Raw genomic sequence first — 23,361 nt, forward strand, 5'->3', positions numbered from 1 at the left:
TTCCAGATATCGTTGCATCTGAGATGCTGAATAAAAGTTAAGCCTTGCCAATCAGATACACTGTGAGTCTTAAAGGCATGAATGAGGCAAAGGCTGTTTCTCTGCTATTTCTATCTGTGTCTGCTCACTGAATTTGGGAGTATCAGGAGACCAGGTGCAGCATTCATTTTGCGAGGAGAAATCACTGCAGGCACAGCAAGCATCATTCTGGTAGCAGTTGTGTAACTAGCCACTTCTGATAGTGGAAAGAGGCAGAAGCTTTTCTGATAATACTGGGATTGCTCCTGAAAGCTTATTCTTTAGCCATCCCAATAATTCTGTGAGCCATTAAAACCCTTTAATAAATCTCTGTCCTCTTTAAGCTAGTAAGAGTGAAGTTTGTTAGTAGAAGTGACCCCTGCCCAGTTCAGGGTTGAAAAAGAAAAATCAGGAAAGAAACTTTGAAAAAAGTTTTTACAATTATTGACACCCAAGAACAGTATTCTTGAACTGATTTCAGAACAATATTTTGTTACATTTACCTTCATATTCAATGATAAATATTAAAAATTTTAAAACAAATTCACCTAACGTTTGATTTTGTCCCCAGAAGATAACAGCTCCTAATTCACTCTTGGCATAATTTTTGGGAAGATATGTCAGAAGGACATCCATTTGAGAATCTCCATCATAATCCCCAGGGACTACACTTGTTATCAATGCACTGTGATTCCTAAAAGAAACAAGCATTTACAAATATCAGACAAGTTGTAATGGAAAAGGACAACTCTGTATTTCTACCATAAAAAAATATTTTCAATGAAAAACTTAAAACTTCACATAACTGACCGATTGCCTTCTCTTTCCTATCTTTTCACCCCAGATGTATTTAGACCTCTTTGGTCTACAAAAGAGTTCAGAATGAATGCAGAATAGTCTCAAGAAACAAGAAAAAACTGAGATATGTCAAGAGAAAACGTGTTTATTATGTTCAAGCAATGGCTAGTATAGTCCTTCTATATAGTTCCTTTGTCAAGGACACTAAGACATTCGGATGGTGTTTCTAACAACTGGAGGCTCATAATTGCTAAAGCAGTAAGCAATATCACTGGGATTTTTTCAATTAAAAGATATTACTTATAAAATATTTAGTTTGGATTTTAACATAAATTCAAAATTTATAGTAAAAATTAAAAAATCATTTTATTTCTGTGAAAGCTAGTAAATTAAGAATGGATTTTTTTTCCAAACTTGGCAATCAATACAGCATCCAAACATATATATCTAATTTTATACACATATTTTTATTTTTTCCCTTGTCATAGGTATTGATATATTTTTATTAACAAAATAATTCTAAAATTATTTATATGAATCTTGAAAACTTAACATCCGGCAGTCTTGTTGTCTGAGTGACCCAAGTAAAAAGTAGGCCTTAAATTCATTTTATATTTAATACTACTCAGATCAAATAGCAAGACAACAAATTTCCAAGTAGACTATAGAAAAATACTTTCTTAATGCATCAATGGCAGTCCTTTCTCCCTCTCACTCAGCAAGGTAAGAACCAAGTGGTGCATTTCTTGAAAGTCTCAGGAATTAAGGATTTAAGTTACAGTAACGGGTAAGGTTTAGTTAACACAGGAGTTAACTAAAAGTCTGCAAAAGGAACAATTTAACACTTGCCCACAGCTCTACCTATGTCTAGAATGTTAGTCCATCAAGAACATACATGCAGGGCAAAAGATAGTAGACAAGTCCCACTAGGCAATGCATTTCCAATTATTTCTTTAGCACGTTACTTGGAAATATGAGTAGACACCTGCCTTTTGCCTTCTGAAGAAAACTTTTGACTATTAAAGAGAGCTAAAACAAATAGCAATAAGGAACCTGAAGAAAACAGAGCTAATGCAACAAAAGAAAACTTCAAAATTACACTTTAGAAAAGAGAAAAAAGTATATCTATATAAAGAAAAACAGTATGCTAAAAGACATCATAAGAATGATCGTAAAACATCAGTAAGAAAACAAAACAAAACAAAAAATCTCGGAAATTAAAAATGTGACACCTGGCTGGGCGTGGTGGTTCATGCCTGTAATTCCAACACTTTGGGAGGTGGAGGTGGACGGATCACTTGAGGTCAGGAATTTGAGAACAGCCTGGCCAACATGCTGAAACCCCATCACTATTAAAAATACAAAAAGTAGCAGGCATGGTGGTGTGCATCTCTAATCCCAGCTACTTGGGAGGCTGAGGCAGGAGAATCGCTTGAACCCTGGAGGTGGAGGTTGCAGTGAGATTGGGCCAATGCACTCTATCTAGCCTGGGCAACAGAATGAGACTCCATGTCAAAAAAAAAAAAAAAGGACTTAGAATTTAGAAGAGAAAGTTGAGAAAACCTCCTGCAAAGGAAAATAAAACAAAACAAAACAAAATGATAAAAATAAACAGATAAGATAAAGGAACAAAGGATGAACCCAGGAAGACTAATAATCAATTGATAGGCATTCCTAAAAGAGACAAACAAAAAATTTTTTCAAAGAAATATTTAATAATGCAAGAGTTTCAAAATGCCCCCAAGGATAGAGGTCTCTAGCTGGAAAGGGCCCACAGAATGCCTAGCATAATAAGTAAAGAATAATCATTCCTGTAATTGCAGCACTTTGAGAGGCGAAGGTGGGAGGACAGCTCCAGCCCAGGATTATGTGGTTACAGTGAGCTATGATCATGTGACTGTACTCCTTTGTCACCTGGGTGACAAAGACCCTGTCTTTATCAAAAAAGAAAAACAAATCTATACCAAAGCACATCATCATGAAATCAGAACAAAATGGAAAAAGAAGAGACTCCAATAGCTTCCAAAATTAAAACAATTTACATTTAAAAGATTAGGAGAAATAATAGGATTGAATTTTAAAACAGCAACCCATGAAGCTAGAACACAATAAGCTAATTACAGTGTTAACAGCGGGTAGAGGCTGGGCGTGGTGGCTCAAGCCTGTAATCCTAGCATTTTGGGAGGCCGTGGCGGGTAGACTGCCTGAGCTCAGGAGTTTGAGACCAGCCCGGGCAACACAGTGAAATCCCGTCTCTACTAAAATACAAAAAAATTAGCCAGGCGTGGCACTGTGCACCTGTAGTCCCAGCTACTCAGGAGGCTGAGGCAGGAGAACCGCTAGAACCAGGGAGGCAGAGGTTGCAGTAGGCTGAGATCGCGCCACTGCACTCCAGCCTGGGAGACAGAGCAAGACTCTGTCTCCAAAAAAAAATAAAAAATAAAAAGTGGGTAGAAAAAGGTTTTAGACATAACAAGACTTATCATGCATCCTTTCTCAGGAATTTCCTGGAGGACACACCCCCGTGAAGTAAACGAGGAAATTTCTTTTTTTAAATGGGGAAATTCCCCATAGAGTAAGTCTGCAAAAGGCCTGGAGAATGAATCCAGACGGGATAGCAATGCAGATGATCCAATGGGAAAAAGAAAAATGCATGATCGGTATATGGTAAATATGACAGAATATCTGCAAATAAATTAAGGATATGTACATAGAAAACTAAGCAATCTATTTTTAAAAAAGCAATCATTTATCCCAGCAGGGCAAGCTGCACAAAAAATTAAATACTGTCCCAGCACGTTGGGAGGCCAAGGTGGGTGGATCACCTGAGGTCAGGAGTTTGAGACCAGCCTGGCCAACATGGTGAAATCCAGTCTTTACTAAAAATACAAAAAATTAGCCAGGAATGGTGGCGGGTGCATGTAATCCCAGCTACTTAGGAGACTGAGGCGGGAGAATCTCTTGAACCCGGGAGGCGAAGGTTGCAGTGAGCTGAGATGATGCCACTGCACTCCAGCCAGGGCAACAGAGTGAGACTCCGTCTCAAAAAAAAAAAAAAATACTGTACATTATTTGGTTTTGAAGTACATAGACACTACATGGTTAAAATGTAAACAATGATTACTGATTCAACAAAAAATTATGATTTAACTACACTGGGACAATGTAGACAAATTAAGTTAATAAAAAACAAGAAATGAATAACAATGATAATTCAAGAAATTAGTGTAAAATTTTATTTTAAAATATGGTAATAAACACTAGAAGAATCAGCTACAGGTTTTAAAAGTGGTTCCATCTGAGAGAGAAATAGAGGTGTGGGGGAGTATAAGGGTGAAGAACAGATTATTTTTCCTTTGAAAAATATTCTAAATTAAAACACAAACAAGAGTTTCTAAGTTTTGAAAGTACATTGCATTCATTAAAAATTTAATTGGAATATTTGTTTTAACTTATCAGAACATATGCCATTTACATCCTTTAAATTTCCTTAATTTCTAATCAGAAAAAAAATCACCTCTATGCAGTTAGTCCACTTCTCATATACACTCATCAACTTCAGTTTCTTCCCCACTCCAAGCATGCTGACATTCACTACCCAGGAACACTTTTCAAGGGAAATAAGTTCCTGTTTATCCATTTATAACTTTCCCCTCAAAGTTCTTGTTCAAGGCCATTTTTTTTTAACATGAGTTTGAGTTTACTTAAAATACTGTAGAGTCTGAGAACTAATTAGTCCACACAGGGACTTTTTAAAAACAGTTTCCTAAGTAGTCTTGTAATCTTCTATAAACCAATTCATTCTGGACCTAGTTTACAAGGAAATCAATTTAAAATACTGTTTTCATCATCTCTCCTTTGCACAAGGACCTGATGATTCCCCTCTTCTAATGGGACTGCGTTCAAAGTCTTTTTGATATTTCTGAAGGCTACCAGTCTCATGAAAGCTTCTTATCTCATGTTCTTAGTCCTTAACTCCCTGAAGTGTACCTTCCACTTTTGTCAGGCAGATCTTTCTACCTCCTATTCACAACATGCTGTTGTTACTTTTATCTCTTATAAATGCTCTGTCCCCAAAGTTAAAAGTCTTCATCTAACTTTTTACTTATACTGAGGTCAAGCTCAAGTTCCACGACTCTGGAAGCTGCCCCTTTGGCCTGCACTGACCCATCTCTTCTTGCTTGAATTCACACTATCACAAATGCTTGCTCCAAATGTAGTTTGTAGTTTCAAATGAATGTAGTTTCAAAACTGTGTTGGGTCACTATCATGGAGGTAGAGGTGTGGGAGTGGTCACTGTTTCATGCAATGCCAACCACAGAAAAGAAAAATAACTATTACTTGAACATTTAAAAGATTCAGATAACCAAATTTGAATTCTTTCCAAGTCAACCTTAAAAACTCACCATCTATCAGTCAATTAAACAAAAAAAATTAGAACACTGACTTTTTCCCCACTGCAAAATAGGCCACTCTTCCACAAAACACAACACATGGCTAACACAATGAGACTACTGTGAGTAACTGCTCCCTCAAGATGAGGCACAGAACGAGACACATTCAAGAAGGGGTATGAGATTGCAAGGAAATAAAGGGTGTTTATATAGAAACAAACCTGGATCCACTTAAATTTATTTCTTTAAAGTCATTTTTAAACTTTGGTATTTTCACTATTTTTCCAAAAAAATCACTTCCTACTCATATCTCACAACTAGTGGTTTTGCATCCCAACATTACAGGTAAGGCTGACTTTAAAGACAATCCAATCAGCTACGGCATATCCATTATTACATTAATGACTAATGTTTTTTCAAAATAATCATATTTGTACTTACTTGAAAGATACCTTTACTTTAGGTTTAAAATAGGGTGCATTCTGGTCTGCCAAAAAGACGATTAAGTCGTTTCCTAAAGGAAACAAATATATGATATTAGAAAAATGTTTCTTGGTAAGATACCCCATCAGTGGTTACAAGAAGGTTTCTGGGCACTGTTTTCAACAAGAAAACTTTTATTCTACTCCAGTTCATCTGCCCTCTCAAGGATAGTTCCACTAGGCCAATGGAGAGGCCTAACATTATATCACAAGTTCAATGTTCAAAGTAGCAGAGGAATAGAAAGGATGAACATGGGAAAAAGCAGCTGATCAAGAGAAACTGAAGCCAGTGGATTCTGCAAGGAGTCAGATTGGTTGACTTAAAAGAACCATATAAAGAAGATGCCTTATAACTATACTACATGTCAAGACTTGTCTTCCCCGAATCTAGCAATGCTGCCTCTTGTAACGCTGTTTGGTTCATTACACAGATGCATCACACCAAAGATGCAGGGACTCCCACTGTAGATATCTGACAAGGACATAATTAAGCATGTGAGCATAAAACGCTGAATCCTCCAAGACCCTTCTCCTATTGGGCCATCCTCTAGAGGCTGACACATTCTTGGAGCTCAATTAGCACTCATTGAGACAGACTTTTGGAATTGTTTAATCAAACACAGGCCATCTTTAAAGTCAATGCTACTCTCTGTATCCAGTTTGGACAGAGTGGCAACAAGTTTTTGGCAGTACATTGCAAAATGAGGAGTCAAAAAGATTGGGAAAATATTCAGGGTCCGTAAGAGGCTCCTGCATCCTGGCAAGGGCCCCAAGAAGTCTGGTTTAGGATCCTGTCAGACAAGCTCTGAGTAGCTCTTCCTTCCTTCCTTCGTGGCATTGATCTTTAAGCAGCACCTACTTCTGTAGGTACTCAAGAACGCTAAGACCCCCTAATGCCCACTGTCAGCATTAAGATTTATAAAAAAGTTAGTTTAATGATGGTCAAAGGAAATAATTTCCAAGAACAAGTTAGCAAAGAAAGTAGAGATTTGGAACACTAAAGTGATGACCAAGGTGAGGAAAGTGTACACGAAAGAACAGGCAGCTCAAGAGAGAAATTTCTGTAGTTTGAGACTGCTTTCCCAAGGAGGCATTGGTTTTATCAGTGGTCCCTGCAAAATGCTTGTGTGAGCTGTTGAGTGTTTACGCCCTTGGAAGGGTACATTTGCTTCAAAGAAAGCTGTGGCCTTGACAAAGGGGGGGCGGGGGGCGAATTAGGTAGGTGGGGAGGCAAGGAGAAGCCCCCTATGAGAAGACATTGTCAAGCTGCACCTTTTCCTGTTCATCAACGGGGAAGGAAGACTGAAGCAAAATAGAATGGAATGAGAGGGCCTTAGGAGCGAACGTTGAGGCAAGCTACAAAGATTCCTAAGAATCAGGAAGCACTTTGGAAGGCAGGTGATTCCATAGGGAGGAGGGGGAAGGGTGACTGGGAGAAGGCTGCAGACTTCTTAGGCAAAAAACTGGGGTGCTGTCAGGGGGTAGGTCAAACTGTAGGGTGGCTGGGTCAGAACTTGGGGTTGGAAAGGGTGGTGCAAAAGGGCAAACTGTCAATAATGCTAAAGGGAAGGCCACAGGGCTGGGAGAGAAAGGCCAGGAAATGCTAAAAGACCGGCCACTGGGCAATGGGTTTAGGGAACACCGGGAGGGGCACACGGACAGCGAACAGAGGGAGGGCCCGGCAAGCACTGACTTTCCCGCAGCACGAAGAGGTCCGTCTGCTTGTCGGAGTTGAGGTCCCCGAAAGCCGCAAGGGTGCCCCAGGCCTCGGCCCCAAAGAGCTCGGCCGTGACGTTGTGCAGCGCCCGCGCTGGGACCGGCCCGACTCCCAGTAGTGCAAGCCCCGTGAGGAGAGGCGACAGGAGCGTCCAGGAGCTCGGCAGCCGGCCCGCCGCCGCCATGGCAGCCCCTCGGCCCCCGCCCGCCGGCCCAGCGCCGCGCTTGACGGCAGCCGTAAAGCACCGCGTTACCGGCCGAGAGAGTGACTAGCAGCCCCGGGACGCGTAAGAGCCGCTGCCGGATCCTTTTTCTCTCTCCCACTAGGGCTGCCCTTCCGACGCTAAAAAGACAGTGGAGCTAGGGTGAAAGCCGCCCTCACGCTCACTTCCGGCAGGCGCGCCTCCCGACAGTGTCGTGCGGGGGGCGTGGCCGAGCGGGCATTGCTGACAGGCGGCCCCGGGGGCGGTGGCCAAGGCGGCGGCTGGAGCGCGATGGCGGGGGCGGCGGGGCTCACGGCCGAAGTGAGCTGGAAGGTCTTGGAGCGAAGAGCTCGGACCAAGCGCTCAGGTTTGGCTGGCTGGGGCGCCGCCCCCCTCCCCGAGTACCTGGGGTGGTGCTTCATCCTCAAGCACCTTGGTGGGAGGCAGGCGGGGGCCCTGGGAATGAACCTGTGCCCCGAGTTCTCCCTTAGAAACAGTTGGCGGCCCTGACCTTGCTTCTGATATCTTCATCCACCTCTAAAAATTAGGTGGTGGTGCCTACTCCATTGTGTGTGTGCCCCCGACTCTATTCAACTTATGATCCCCACTCGGAAAGTAGGCAGCGGTCCGGACTTCCCTTAGAGTCTTCTAACTTAAAAATCTGGCGGCGGCACATTCCTGGGAAAGGGAATGTGTCCTCCCTGTGAATGTTCTCCCCAAAAGTCAGATAGCTTAATCAGATCAAGTCAGATGTAACTACGATCGGGCTGCAGAAAGCCGGCGTCTGCTCCTTGCCTTATGTCTTATATCCCTTTTACATTCCCACAGGTTCTAAGCAGTAGACCTGTCATCTGTCTAGCAGAAATTGAAGGAGACTGGGCCTCAGATCTTGAAGTGCATAGTTAGGGCTCAGAAGGAAAAGGGGCTCCTTAAGTGGTTCCAGGTTGTGTGGTTACCAAGCCAGAAAGCGTAGAGGTCAGAAGGTGCCTTGCAGGCAGTTTTAACAGTTTCAAGTGTCCCGAACTGACTTGTTCAAACTGCAAGTCATGACTTGTGGCATTATCAGCACTTGTGGCTGATGACTCCTAAAAGCTGGGATTAAAACTTCCCGTATTCCTGGCTGGCTGGATATAATCTTGAGCAAAAAGCATGTACTTAAACAGGAAAGGTGGAAGGCAGAATACAGGTTTTCAACTAAGGAGCTTCCCTTTTAAAGAACTGCATCATTGGGGGGGCGGTAGTGTGAAAGGCCTTAGCTAGGAAAATTAACTTTGCACTTGCATTGATATTAAGAAATTATTTTCGGCCGGATGCGGTGGCTCATGCCTGTAGTCCCAGCACTTTGGGAGGCCGAGGTGGGCGGATCACCTCAGGTCAGGAGTTCGAGACCAGCCTGGCCAATCTGGTAAAACCCCATCTCTACTAAAAATACAAAGCTTAGCTGGGCGTGGTGGCGGGCACCTGTAACCCCAACTACTCGGGAGTCTGAGGCAGGAGAATTGCTTGAACCTGGGAGGCAGAGGCTGCAGTGAGTGGAGGTCACACCACTGCACTCCAGCCTGGGTGACAGAGGGAGACTCCGTTTCAAAAAAAAAAAAAAAGGAAAAAAAGAAATTATTTTCTCAGCTAATATGTCCTCCTTATGTTTTGGGCTTTTCCCATTTATGAAGTTCTTAGTTGTCTGTTGTGCACATTTTTTTTTTTTTTTTTTAATTTGGAGAAAGTAAATCTAATTTCTGAAAATCTAATTTCAGAAATCATACACCCAACATTCTGTTTTTTATACCTTACAAAAAGTTGAGCTTTATTTACTCAGAGTTATAGTAAAATTACCAACTGTGAAGTATGAGGTAATTTTTTCAAAAAGTAGTCCTTAGTACTACTAAAAATCAATAAAGTGACTTGGAATAGTTAGATGTATTTGTTTCACACTTTTTCTTAAATTGTTTTTGAGTCATATAGAAATACTGAGTTGGCTACTAACAATGTGGCTATCTGGATATAAAAGTGTTATTGGATTGGTTATATCTAAACAGAGAGTAACCGGAGTTTTCTTACAGGGACCTGAGTACTGCCCCCAACATATATTTTTGCAAGATTTCTCTTTTCCTTTCATAAGCACGTAGAGTTTATTTTCTTTGTTAGTCTTTGTTTCCTCTGAAATGCATGCCATTAACAGTAAGCTTTGAAAACCTTACTTCTCTTTTCTTAGCTGAGAAAAAAAATTTTAGTGTTAACTGTTGTTGAATGCAGTTATGTAAATCCACTTTTATATGCAAAGTGCATAGTATCAATGTTGAATGTTCCTGTATGTTTACATCCTAGTAGTAAAAAGAGATACCACTTGAATTCATTACTCCAAATTAGTAGTTAAATTTGAGGTTTCAGATTCTTATAAGTATATGAAGTACAGATGATAAAGTTAGTAACTCGAGTTAAAAACTTCCTGTGTCATTAAAAGCAATCAACTTGATTCTGTTTGTTACTTTTAGAAGAATATATAAATGGAGCTTTGTTAGAAACCGACTAACCTGCCTGGAGCATAGAGTCCTCCTCACAGAGTTCTGAGCATTGTTACATAGTAGCATAATTACTTCACTGCACAATAGAGGATACTACTTTTATGTAATATTTAATAAGCGGATATTATATAGTTCCTGTCTCTTCCATATGAGCAAGTGTAATTTATCAAACCAAAGAAAATCACATATTCAAGTCATAAAAGAGAAAATAAAATTATAATGATCCTCAGTTACTGCCTTCGTTGTGCACTGCATCATGTTAATAACTGCTCACACTGCTTTCAATTAATTTAACACTGATTGCTTCTAACCTTTACTAAACAGTTTTAAAATTGCTGTAGCTTAGCCTGTGACGCTTATGATTAGAGCCAACAATTTGAAATGGCCTGCTCACCTGATGCAGTCGTCTCTTCGTCTTCTACTTTCTTAAGGTCTGGTAAGTGTTGTAGACCCCAAAAGGGTCACTTGGTAATTTTAAATACCTTTGTTTCTGACGGTTGATTTCACTATAAGATATCATTATGTCTTTATTTCTTGTTTGGTGGGCCCAGGCCTGAGTACCAGGCTGGTGTTAGGTTTAACTTTACATTGTGTTTTGAATGTGGCCTATTGTGTTCTTCTCATGTGGGGTTTGAAAAGGACAGAAAGTGGAGTGCCTGCCCTGATACTTGCAAGCTGTTTGAGCAGAGGCAGTTCCTCAGTGTCTGGGAGCTCCCATTGTCAAATGTGCACATAGTGTATTTCTTAAATGATTTTTGTCTTCTTGCCACAAAGGAAGTAACTTTTACAAATTAGGAATCTTTGGTCAACATCCCACTTATCTATTCTTCATCAGCTTACTGTGAAGCAGGTTATTAGTATATACGTTTTCATAGACAGGAAGCGACTTAACCCAGGGAATATTTTAAGGACATGTGCTTTGGCCTTTATCCTGTGCCATCCTGGTGTAAGGGCTGGAACAGATGTTGGCACAATGGCTCTTTGACCGTTGTGTTGATGCACTCCTTTGAGAGCTGGATGAAAGCTATGGAATTGCTCTCCAGATGTGTGCACAGGATTTTGAAAACAATCTGAGTGATTCATGGACCCAGACATGATTACCTATGCATTCCCATTAGGAACTAGGTCTTTGGATGTATTCAGTCTCACTTTAGGGAAGAAGACACACATTTCGTTAGGTGGCCACATAGCTGAAATGAAAACTGAAACATTTAGAGCACTTTTCTGTAGTTATGGCTTAACTTGGGCCATTTAAAACCTATTATGTGCTAGAAAACCGGGAGAAGGCTGCTGGTAAGAGGCTACTTTTTCTATAATGCCTTTTAAGCAGAATATTTCAAGCCTCAGGACTCACGAACAGGCAAATGTGAGATGAGCACCCCCAAACACAGTGAAAACTCCTTGGCTTCACCATAGCCTTTCAGAAGTGTTTCTCCCTCTTCATTCATTTTCATTTATATTTCAAGTCCTGTTCTGGCAAGATAGAGGAGGAAAATCTTGAAGAAAGTAAATAAGAAATAGCTTAAGGAAGAATCAAACAGGAGAAAACAAAAGCTCTTTAAGGAACTAAAATGATTTCTATCTCTAGGTGTCATCTGCTAAATGAGAAAATATTATATGTAACAATGCCAATTGATTTCTGATTATTTGAACTAAAAGAACAGGAGGACATATATCTCTAGACTCTGCTTTCTTTCATTATAAGCACCGAGCTCTGTTTTCCATCTTGGCTTTTCTACTAAGAATTAAAGTGGTTTTAAGCACTAGCAGAGTCATTCAGTAGTAATGGGGAAATAGAATGTTTAAAGACAGCTTTTATGCATCAACAGTCCTGAAAATTTCTAAACCCAAGAACTGTGCTTTAACATTACATAGAGTATTTGAAGGCATATACAAGAAGCTTTTCCAGTACTGTATCATCAAATTGAAATAGAATGCACCAAGAAACAGACTAGAAAAATATCAAACTTTAGTGTTATAATCCGTTTTAAAGAATGATTCTTTATAAATTACTTTCAGTGTTGACACTTTTTTGGGAGTTCATCTAACCAAAACTTACTAAAACTATAAAGACACACTTAAAATTTGTATCTGTTAAAATAATAAGTACCATTCCTGCTGGTGTTTAGGCTTAACTTTGCATTGTGTTTTGAATATGGTCTGTCGTGTTTGCGTTTAAGTACTCTGAGTGGTTTGCATTTATAATTTCTTATTTAGAAATACTCCATTTATATTGGAAATGATTTGCTTTCCCCTATTGTAGTTCTTTAGACATTATCTTTTAGGCATATGTTTTATTGTGCGATTTCATTTGACAATTATTTTAAAGCATGTCCTTGCTTCACAGCTGAGCTTTTCATTGGTACTTTGGCCAGAAACTATCCAGTATTGCCAAATGTGAAAGCCAGTAGTATCTTGATTTTGAAAAATTCATTTTCAATGTACCTGCATTGTTTTATGTATTTTAACACTTCATATTCCTTTTGGATATGTTTCTTCTTTTGGTTTTTTTCTTTGTTTCTCCTCTTTATGGAATTTAGCGTGAGTCCTATATTTCTGTGTGTGCATACTTGAGCTGTGCTCTGACTGCTAATGTACTAGTATTTGCTGCGGTTGAAAGAAATTTGTTTTGACTGCTTAAACTGAAAGAGGGATCTAGATATTCAGGTTTTTCTTTAAAGACCTTTGAAGTAAAATGTACAAGACCATGAATTTATAAAGAAATTCAACAGCCAAAATAAGTTAAATAATTATTAGAGAAGGAATGTAACATTCAATACCTTAGATTGCTTCCATTTCTCATGTGGCCACTACGGTTATATTGAGTTAGCAGAGTTGGTCAGCTGTAGCAATCACCTTGGCAATACAGTTCAATTACTTGGAATAATGGTTATAGCATATTGTGATGTGGTAAGAAACAGCTTGGCATTTTTGCTTTTATTCTTAAATGACAAAGATAATTTAAGAGATTATTCTTTTTTATAATGCCTCATGAGCTTATCTACCTTGGCTCCCTAAGTTTAGCAGGCAGCTGATAAGTGAGCTTCAACATAGTACTCGAGTCTTTTCATTTACTTGTTTCTCTTTATGTTCTTTGATTAACTTTCTTTTGTTAATTTAATTTGATGGGCAAATCAGTACCTGTTAAAATTTTATTGTATATTCTGGGCAAAACAAAACTTTGAATTGTATATGCCTGACATTGTGTTTTTAAGGAATTTATATAGCAGCCTTGTTTTCAGTTAACTAATCTAACCGTCAACTAGTCAAAAAGATGATTCTTGTGATTGGAAGAGAACATAGGCCCAAGTCTCCTGGACTCTTGTGGGTTGTGGCCTCCTTTAAGAGCCGAATGAAAGGGTGTACATTTGGTGTTCACCTACACCTGGGTCTGATTCAGGCTCTATTGTTTACTACCTGTATGATCCTGAGGAAGCTATATCTTTTTGAGATTCAGCTTCCCGCTTTGTAAAAATGATGTTAATAAAACCTACCTGGAGAGATTATTGTGAAGATCAAACAAGATGTTATATGCAAAACACCTGATATTTAGTAACTGCTCAATAAATTTTAGTTATCTTTCCTAAAAATATGTGTGTTTTACAATATTGCTGATGTGTAGTAAAGACTAATGACTTATATACAAAAAATATGATTTCTTATCTTTCTCTCTCAAAATAGAGAGAGATATGTATGCTCAAAATAGCCATTTTAAGAAAATCTGTCGTGCTTAAATACAACTAGCTTGAATCAGATTACTCAGAATTTAATATTAATAGAGCTGTGTTATTTAATATGGCCCATTCCATTTTGTAAATTTAGCTCTTATTTTACTCTATGTCCATCTTATTTTTGTCAGTAATCACTATAACTCTAAAGAAATTGTTTCTGACAGTTTCCATGGAAACTCCTATTAGATAGCAGGTAGAGCAGTTGTTATTTTATATGTACTTAAAAGATATTTTTGTCTCAGACATGCACTGGGCTCCCTTCATGTAGGGTGGAATTCTCAGAAGCACTCCTTGATTGTATCCTACTTGGAACTCTGACCTCTTACTAGTACCTGCCCTGTAATCTTATAAGATTTAGGAAGTAGAGGCCATATCATATGACTTAACCCCCTTGGCATGAATCTCATTGACCCTCAGGCTTACTCTCTTTCTGTGTCATATTGCCCAGCAAAAATGATGCTTCACATTTCATAAGTGAAGTGGTTTCATGAAGAGCGCAGCAGCTTGTCTCACTGCTTTAGATTATCACCAATACTCACATTGTGCATTCTAAAAGCTATTTTCCTCATGCTGTTTTATCTGCAGTGTCTTATGAAATCAGAGAAAGAGTAAGAGGAACTCCCTAGAATTCCTGATTCTGATCCGGGTACCTATGCACATTTCCAAATGGATATATGATGGGCATTTCAAATGTAACCGAAACAAAACAGAACTCTTATTTTCTACTCTTATTCTTATCCCAATCATGTTCCTCCTTAAATATACTTTATTTCATTAAACTAAACCATTATTCTTCCAGTTACTCAAGCTAAAAATACAGAGGTTATTCCTCTCTTTCCTTCAACCTTTTTATTCAGTTAATCTGTAAAACCTTTCTACTCTACCTCTAAAACACATACCAAATCTGTTTTTCTCCAGCTGTACTCCTACCTCCCTAGTCCACTTTTATCTCTGGTCTACACTACAGAAATAGCCTGATTTCCTGTCTCCTCATTCCTACCTCACTACAGTCTGTTCTCTGCCCAGCAGTGAGATAGGTCTTTAAAAATGTAAGTCAGCTCATGTTACTTTCCTGCTTAAAGCCCTCCCATTGCATCTGTCATTATCTTAGCATAAAATCTACATTCCCAGGCTCACACCTATAATCCCAGCACTGTGGGAGGCCGAGGCGGGTGGGTTACCTGAGGTCACAAGTTTGAGATCAGCCTGGCCAACATGGTGAAACCCTGTCTCTACTAATAATACAAAAAATTAGCCAGGTATGGTGGCGTGTGCCTGTAATCTCAGCTACTCAGGAAGCTGAGGCAGGAGAATCGCTTGAACCCAGGAGGCGGAGGTTGCAGTGAGCTGAGATTGCGCCATTGCATTCCAGCCTAGGCAACAAGATGAAACTCTGTCTCAAAAAATAAAATAAAATAAAATAACTAACTAACTAACTAACTAAATAATAAATTCTACATTCCCTTCCCTTGAATGACAAAGTCCCAGGTGACATGGCTTTTGCCTGCCCCTCTGACCTCCTCACAGAATGCTCCTCTTCTTCTCCACTGCTATCATTGGGTCCATAAGATGCAATCTCATTTGCACTTTAGGCTCTCTGTAGTGTAGCTATTTAGACTCTCTGTAATAGCTATTTTCTCTGCCTGGAAAGCTCTCTGTACTGCTCTTAGGTAGCTTGTTCCTTCTGGTTGAGTTTTAGGTTATCGTCTTAAATGTAGCCTCCTTAGAAAGGCTTTTTCTGCCCACCCAATCTTAAGTAGCCCCCAGACACATCACTCTTAATTTTAATTCTCTGTAGTGTCCTTATTATTAGGTAATTTTTCCCCCTTCTTAGTTTTCCTGTTCATCTTCATCCACTAGAATATAAGCTATATAAAAGCAGGGACTTACTTGTTTTGTTCACAGCTGTATCCCTAGAGTCCAGAAGAGTTCTTGGAACATAAAAAATGTTCAGTAAATCATATAGTATATATCACACTGGAGACTGTCCTTCTTTTGAGAGACAGTGTCATAATGTGGTTATTATATGGATGTTAGACTCATACAACTAGGCTCAAATACTGGTATTGATACTTACAAATTGTGTGAGCTCAGTAGCAAAGACATAGAATCAACCTAGGTGCCCCAACAACAGTGGGTTGGACAAAGAAAATGTGGTACATATATACCAGGGAATAATTCGCAGCTGTGGAAAGAATTAAATCATGTCCTTTGCAGCAACATGAATACAGCTGGAGGCCATTATCCTAAGTGAATTAACACAAGAACAGGAAACCAAATACTACTGCATGTTCTCCTAAGTGGGAGCTAAACATCGGGTACTCATGGACATAAACATGGCAACAATAGAAACTGGGGACTGCTAGAGGGGTGAGTGAGGAAGAGCGGCAGTGGTTGAAAAACTAACTGTCGAGTTCTTTGTTCACTGCCTGAATGATGGGATCATTCATACTCCAAACCTCAGCATCACGTGATACCCAGGTAACAAACTTGCACGTGTACCCCTAAATCTAAAACAAAATTTGAAATTATTAGAAATAAATAAACAAAATGTTTTCCCCCAAAATCCAAACAAATTGTGTCAACTGTTTTGCAGTTAATTTTTTGTACTATGGAATGGAGATAATAGTATATTCCTCATAAGTTATTTTGTGAAGATGAAGTAATGTCTAGGAAGTACCTAGTGGTGGTAGTAGTAGTACTAATGATAATAATGATTTTTCATGCTATGATGATAGTGACAACTTTTTAAGCAGCTAATCTTTATTGATTACTTAATGTGTTACAGGTAGTGCTTTACATTTAAATCTCACCGAAGTCCTCTTTTGTAGGTGTTATTACTGTCCCCTTTTGAAAAACTCAAAGCACAGGAAAGTAAAGTAACTTACTTAAAGTCACCCAGACAAACTCTGGCAGACCCTATTCTCCTAGCCACTGCTGCCTTCCTTCTCTTCTTCATCTACAGTGCCTAGTACTCCATAACTAAACAACGGTGGTTACTATTGATGTTTTCTGTTCTTCTTTCATTCATTTCTAATTAACTGATGTTTATTGGACCTCTCTGATGTAGGAAGTTTGTAATAAATAATACTGGTTGAGAGAGCTAATAGCCTGATGGAATTTATACAGAGCTCAAGGAGACCAGTGCTTTTGTATACATTCACTATGTCTCTCTCCTGGACTCCTCCCGTTGTTTCCTACTGAACTTTGCTACTAGAGCCATCACCTCTCCTTGTACTATCTCCCTAGTCAATGCACACTGTTGTTGCCTGGGTGATTTTTCTAAAATGAACTAACCCTTAAGTGGTTGCTTATCTCCACTCATCAGCTCTCTATCTCCTGCAGGGTTGAGGTAGGGACTTCAAGGAAAGGGAACTTAAAGTGATCTTTAACTCCTAGAAATAGGAGTCAGTGGAGAAGTTGGGGTAAGGAGGGCTCTAAGCTGAGGATCGTGGGGCTAGATAGAGCTGGGTATTTAAAGCCTACTGAAAAGGCCATTATGGGTAAAGCATTGTGAATGACAGGAATGGGTGAGAGGAGGGGCTGAGATGGGCAGGGCCTTGGGAGCCTTGAAGATGTTTGAATTTTATTATAAATGCAAGGGAACGTGAACATTTGAAGCAGTGGAGTTGTAAGGCTAGATTGGTATTTTATGATAATTCTCTGTTATGTAAAAATAGACTGGAAGGTGACAAAAAGGCAGGGAGCAACCTCATGGCAGAAGCTGTGTGTCGTATAGGTCTATGTTTAACACACGGCACCGTGCTGGGTGCATAGGGACACTCTTGAGTATATCATCATTCTGGATTCAGAAGATGTGGCCACCTTGATTATGCATTAGAACCTACATATCTCTGACTCAATAAACTCACTTTTGGAGGAATATTCCTGTGGCCCATTTCCTGTTAAGTGAGAATAAACTAACTTTAGACAGTGAGTTTATTGAGTCAGAGATATAAATGGTAGGTAGGTTCTAATGCATAATTTAGGTGCATATATACAAATATAAAATGTATATGTGCGACAAGGTCAGGAGATCAAGACCATCCTGGCTAACACAGTGAAACCCCGTCTCCACTAAAAATGCAAAAAAATTAGCTGGGCATGTTGGCAGGCGCCTGTAGTTCCAGCTACTTGCGAGGCTGAGACAGGAGAATGGCATGAACCCAGGAGGCGGAGCTTGCAGTGAGCTGAGATTGCGTCACTGCACTCCAGCCTGGGTGACAGAGCGAGACTCCATCTCCAAAAAAAAAAAAAAAAGTATATGTATGAAATATATGTGTGTGTATATATAGTAAAATCTTAGATACAGTTAGTTTTATGTCATTATGCTATTTTGTTTTCACATTTTAAAATGGCATATTGACCATTCTATTCCGAGGAATAGTCTGCAAAGCTACACAAGGTCCTTGATTCTTTGCTTGATTCAGGCAGAAGGATGCATTTATACATTAATTTACCTCTTAAAAGATAATAGACTTGTGGAAAATATATGCAGTTAGGACATATCTTTTATTATTTTGGGACACATCTATTTTCAAATCCCTGTTTAGAAAACAACTGCCCAGTGTGGTGGCTCATGCCTGTAATCCTAGCACTTAAAAAGACCAAGGCAGGTGGACTGCTTGAGCCCAGTTTGAGACTACATGACGAAACCATCTCTACAAAAAATACAAAAATTAGCCAGGTGTTGTGGTGCCTGGGATGGCTGGTTGGAGGTTGTGGCGGGAGGGATAGCTTGAGCCTGAAAGGTTGAGGCTGCAATGAGCTGAGATCGCACCACTGCATTCCAGCCTGGGTGACAGAATGAGACCCTGTCTCAAAAATAAATAAAAAGAAAGCAAGTAATAGAAAATTGCAACTGCTTATATTACGTATTTAGTCTTGAAAATGCTTTCTGATGGTTCATTGTAGGTTCTAGGATTTTCTTTTTTTTTTTTTTTTTTTTTGAGACAGGGTCTTGCTCTCTCACCCAAGCTGGCATGGAGTACAGTGGCACTATCACAGTTCACTGCAGCCTCGGTCTCCTGTGCTCAAGCATTCCCTTCTGCTGGGCCTATAGGTGTGCACCACCATGCCTGGCTAATTTTTTTTTTTTTTTTTTTCTGTAGAGACAAGTCCTCACTATTTTGCCCAGGCTGGTCTGGAACTCCCAGGCTCAAGCACTCCTCCCGACTCTGCCTCACAAAGTGCTGGGATTATAGGCATGAGCCACTGCACCTGGCCTCTATAATGTATTTTGAATACATTCATACTTGTTTTCATTTTTCTTCACATTAGGCCTTGGTTGCCTTGATTCGAAATAGTTTTTAAAAGATGAAAAAGTTGTTGCTGTTTTTTATTTTGTTATTTGTTACCTTTTTTTTATAGACTTTATTAGTTTTACCAACAATCACATGATTATTAGTCCATGAAAATTTATTCTTTATATTTAACTTCTTGGTTTTATAGCTTTCTTCTCTTTCAGTTCATATTTCACAAATTTTCTTGAGGATGTGGGTTTGTGTAGATGAATGGATGTGACCTAAACATTAAGTGATTTCCAACAGCCTTAATGAGAATTTTTTAAATGTTATTTTTAATTGGCAAGTAGTAATTATAGATATTTACAGGGTACAATATAATGTTTCGATATATGCTTACAGTGTTGGATAATTAAATCACACTAATTAACAAATCTGGCCCCTCACATACTTACTATTTTTTCATAATGAAAACATTTAAAATCTACTCTTTTAGCAATTTTGAAATATATAACGCTTTATGATTATAGCCACCATTCTGTGCAGTAGGTCACTGAAGCTTTTGCCTCCTATCTAACTGAAATTTTGTACCCTTTGGTCAACATTTGAGAATCTTGTGTAATAATTGAAATTTGTCATTTTTAGACATTCTGATATATGTCATATATGCTCTTTTTTCAAAATATATACCATTGATTTTTCATTTGTCATATAAAATCTTTAAAAGTTTATTGTTTTACTCCCTTTGTTATCAATAGCCTCACAGTGTTTACATGGCCTTCCTTTTTGGCCATTTAAGATTCAAGTCTTGTAGCTCAGGACTGAAATAGGCACCCGACATAGAGATGAACACTTATGCTGTTATTTGGATTATAGATCAAGTCTTATTGCTAAAGCTGTGGATGGAGACTAGGAAGGACAGACACAGAGTCTGAGATTGGGCTATTGAGCTGTGGATAGTTCCTCTTCATACATACTTTAGCTTCCTGGTATGTTTTGAAAATATGCTCATCAGGTGCTTAACTTGTATTCTTTATTATATTTCTGTCTTCCCCCAATAGTTGAACCAGTGAAGAATTTTCTATATATTAAAAAAATGTGGTACATTTACTTTGTATATTCACTTTGGTTACATTAACTTTGTCAGCTTGCTTGTAAATATCTGATGATTGATTAGTTATAAATCAACAATATGTCAAAAAGAATTCGCTTGTTGTGACTTCAGTCAGGGGACTATTTCCTCTCTTTCTTTTTTTTTGAGATGGAGTTTTGCTCTTGTTGCTCAGGCTAGAGTGCAATGACGCAATCTCAGCTCACTGCAACCTCCACCTCCCAGGTTCAAGCGATTCTCCTGCCTCAGCCTCCCAAGTAGCTGGGATTACAGGCATGCGCCACTACGCCCGGCCAATTTTGTATTTTTAGTAGAGGCAGGGTTTCACCACATTGGCCAGGCTGGTCTTGAACTCCTGACCTCAGGTTATCCGCCTGCCTCGGCCTTCCAAAGTGCTGGGATTACAGGTGTGAGCCACTGCGACCTGGCTGTTCCGTTCTTGGGGTTTTCTGCTTACAGGACAGCTTATTGCTTACTTTTTATAATTCACATCTAAACTTTTAATGGCTTCTGATTTAGGATGATTTCAGTCTCATCTTTTTTTCCCTGCCTCCTAAATATGTTTTGTCGTGAATTTCCATCTTTGTAACTAAATGGGAGTCAGGCAAGTCTAACTCTTCAAAAATTAAGGACAAGAGACTAAACCTTTAAATTTACTGTGATCTTTGATTTTAAATATTTTGATTTAAGTGTTTACTGATACATTTTGAAGATGGAAGTTGGGACATCTCAAGTTCTAGCATGCTTTTTCTTTCTTTTTCTATCTCGGTAACTTGACCACAGATCTCGATGTCTTAATAGAGGCAGCCTTATTATTTCCTCTGTCCTTAAGTAAAAACAATATGTTTAATAAGTTTTGAGTAACAGAACCTTCTATGGCTAAATGATTCCGAAGTGGGCATCACTCCTAGGCTTTGGCCAACTTGATGCTATAGATTTGATTAGGGGACTTCATCTGGAAATTCGTAGTGAGAAACCTGGATGGACCTCTAGAGAAAATATACTGTGTATCATAAGATTTTGCTAAATGTAGGAAATAGAACCATGCCCCATTTGGTGACATTTTTCTTATCAAATTCCCATGCTTCCAAATAACATTTAAAAATACATCTTATTTTTAAAATAATTATTAAAAAAATCTTAATTAAACAGCTTTATTTGGTATTGGGGTAAGCATTGATAGAGAGTGTTAATCATTTCTATTGATGTTCTTCCTGCTTTGACAGTTTTCCTGTTCAAATGGAGCCCCTTTTAACTGTGGCTTATATAAACATGTTGATTTTATTTTTAGAGTCAGGATCTTCCTCTGTCTTCCAGGCTGGAATGCAGTCGTGCGGTCATAGCTCATTGCAGCCTTGAACTTCTGGGCTCAAGTGATCATCTTGCTTCAGCCTCCTGAGTAACGGGGACTACAGGCATGTGCCACTACGCCCAGCTAATTTTTTTTTTTTCTTTTTTTGGAGACAGGGTCTTGCTGTGTTGCCCAAGCTGGTCTCAAGCTCCTGTCCTCAGGCAATCCTTTTTTCTCAGCCTCCCAAAGTGCTGAGATTATATGAGTGAGCCTTGATTTTAAAATGTAAGGCCTTAACTTTCATTAGTGTTAAGCAGATTTTATGTAGTCCACTGATAAAGTAGTTTTCATGATAAATATCATTAATATAGAGGCTTTTAAAATAAAAGCGTGTTTTCTTAACTTATGTATTTCTGAGGGAAATTATTTTTGTTTTGTGGAATCTTTTTATATGAATTTCTCTCTGTACCCATTCAGAGATCCTCTTGGTTGGTTATCTGTTTTTCGTGGAAATACACAATAAAGCCCAATTAATTTGTTAATACCCACTTTATCCCAATTCTTAATAGACTTGTAGCTTTGATAATAATCATTTACTCAATGACCTCAAGGATAAAAAGATCTATCAGGATATAAGGTTTTAATTATTATAATTTGAAGAAATAAAAAAACTATTTAAGGGTTAGAATTTATCAATGCACTCTTTCTCCTGCTCTATTTCATTCTTATTATATTGATACTTGCACCTAAGACCTATACCAAATTTAAGTCCTTCTTAGGTTTTTAAATTCTACTATTTAAATATTTCTTGAATATTTCCTTCCTTGTGCATTACTGGTGTCACTGTCTTAATTGAAGGCCCTAGAATGATTGTTTTTACCCAAACTAGACTTTTATGCCTAGGGCTTACTCCCTGTCTTACAGTCCTTTGCTCTGCCAACAGATATATCTTTTAGAGTTTGGATCATATGATGCCCCAGTGACTCTTCAGTATCTAAACGATAAAATGCACACCTGGAATCTGCTGTTCAGCATCCTCTCTATTAGACTTCTGGATACCTGTCCAGCCTCCTGTCTTCCTCACATTCTCTGCTGCAATGTTATTAATGTACCTGGCAGTTCAAAAGTGGGTCACTCTCTTTCTGGCTTCTGCACCTTTATCATGAAGTTCCCTCTGTAAGCTTGGTGCACTCCATAATCTTTTATTCTGCTCCAGTGATCTCTTGTTTTTACATATTTTCTGACAACTCCCTTCTCTGCATTTCACGTTTCAATTAATTGCTCTGCTGGTTCCCATGACATTTTATACAGGCTTCTTTTAGCTCTGATGTCACTACATTGCTATTAGGTAATTATATATCTTTCTTCTTTACTAGGCTATGAAATCCTTCAGGTCACCAACAAGATCTGTTGCAACTTTGTATAGCCCCTGATGCAAGGCTTAGTGCTAGGGACTCAATGTTGAATAAGAATACAAGTTGAATGAATTAATTAATCATGTTAGAAGAATTAGTACAGTTTTGGTTCAGAATGAACTTTCTAGCACTATGTGTTGTCTAATAATTTAACCTTTTTACTCGGTGAATAAGATTCAATTTATTTATTTTCCTGCAGGTTTTGAATAAGAACATATTTTCATAGTAAAAAAAACCTTTTACTGTCAACTCCAGAAAGGTTCAAAATTCAGGCTCATAAAATAAATGTAATAAATAAAATAGTGACCTAGGTTTATAATAGCTTTATGACATGGTGAGGGCGCTTTTGATTTTTCTCTTAAACTGTGGGCAGCATCTCCAAGGCCAAAGTATGTGGCTCTGATTGCTTTTGCCCCTTGTATACAAACTTTGAGCCA

General features: G+C 38.8%; 2 protein-coding genes across 13 annotated transcripts in view; one reads left to right on the forward strand and one right to left on the reverse strand.

Moving 5' to 3' along the window:
* The window catches only part of ITFG1 (integrin alpha FG-GAP repeat containing 1), a 293,341-nt gene extending 285,737 nt beyond the window's left edge, over positions 1-7,604 (reverse strand). Inside the window, exons 1-3 of one of the 2 annotated variants that reach the window (XM_001114075.5) lie at positions 7,386-7,604; positions 5,652-5,724; positions 567-712 (exon numbers count right to left, since the gene is read on the reverse strand). In XM_001114075.5, the coding sequence (XP_001114075.3) occupies positions 567-712; positions 5,652-5,724; positions 7,386-7,593 (427 nt within the window). In that variant the 5' untranslated portion in view covers positions 7,594-7,604. The remainder of the gene's footprint in view (positions 1-566; positions 713-5,651; positions 5,725-7,385) is intronic. The other variant, XM_077987196.1, reaches the window with a different exon arrangement.
* A 246-nt stretch (positions 7,605-7,850) lies between these two features.
* The window catches only part of PHKB (phosphorylase kinase regulatory subunit beta), a 225,514-nt gene continuing 210,003 nt past the window's right edge, over positions 7,851-23,361 (forward strand). For 4 of the 11 annotated variants that reach the window (XM_077984034.1, XM_077984031.1, XM_077984029.1 and 1 more), the window contains exons 1-2: positions 7,851-7,978; positions 10,458-10,569. Coding sequence is in view for 6 of the 11 variants with exons in the window: in XM_077984029.1 (XP_077840155.1) it covers positions 10,515-10,569 (55 nt within the window). In the remaining 5 variants the exon portion in view is untranslated. 11 annotated transcript variants of the gene reach the window in all.

This window comes from Macaca mulatta, chromosome 20 (genome assembly GCF_049350105.2).
Source record: "Macaca mulatta isolate MMU2019108-1 chromosome 20, T2T-MMU8v2.0, whole genome shotgun sequence".
NCBI lineage: Eukaryota > Metazoa > Chordata > Mammalia > Primates > Cercopithecidae > Macaca > Macaca mulatta.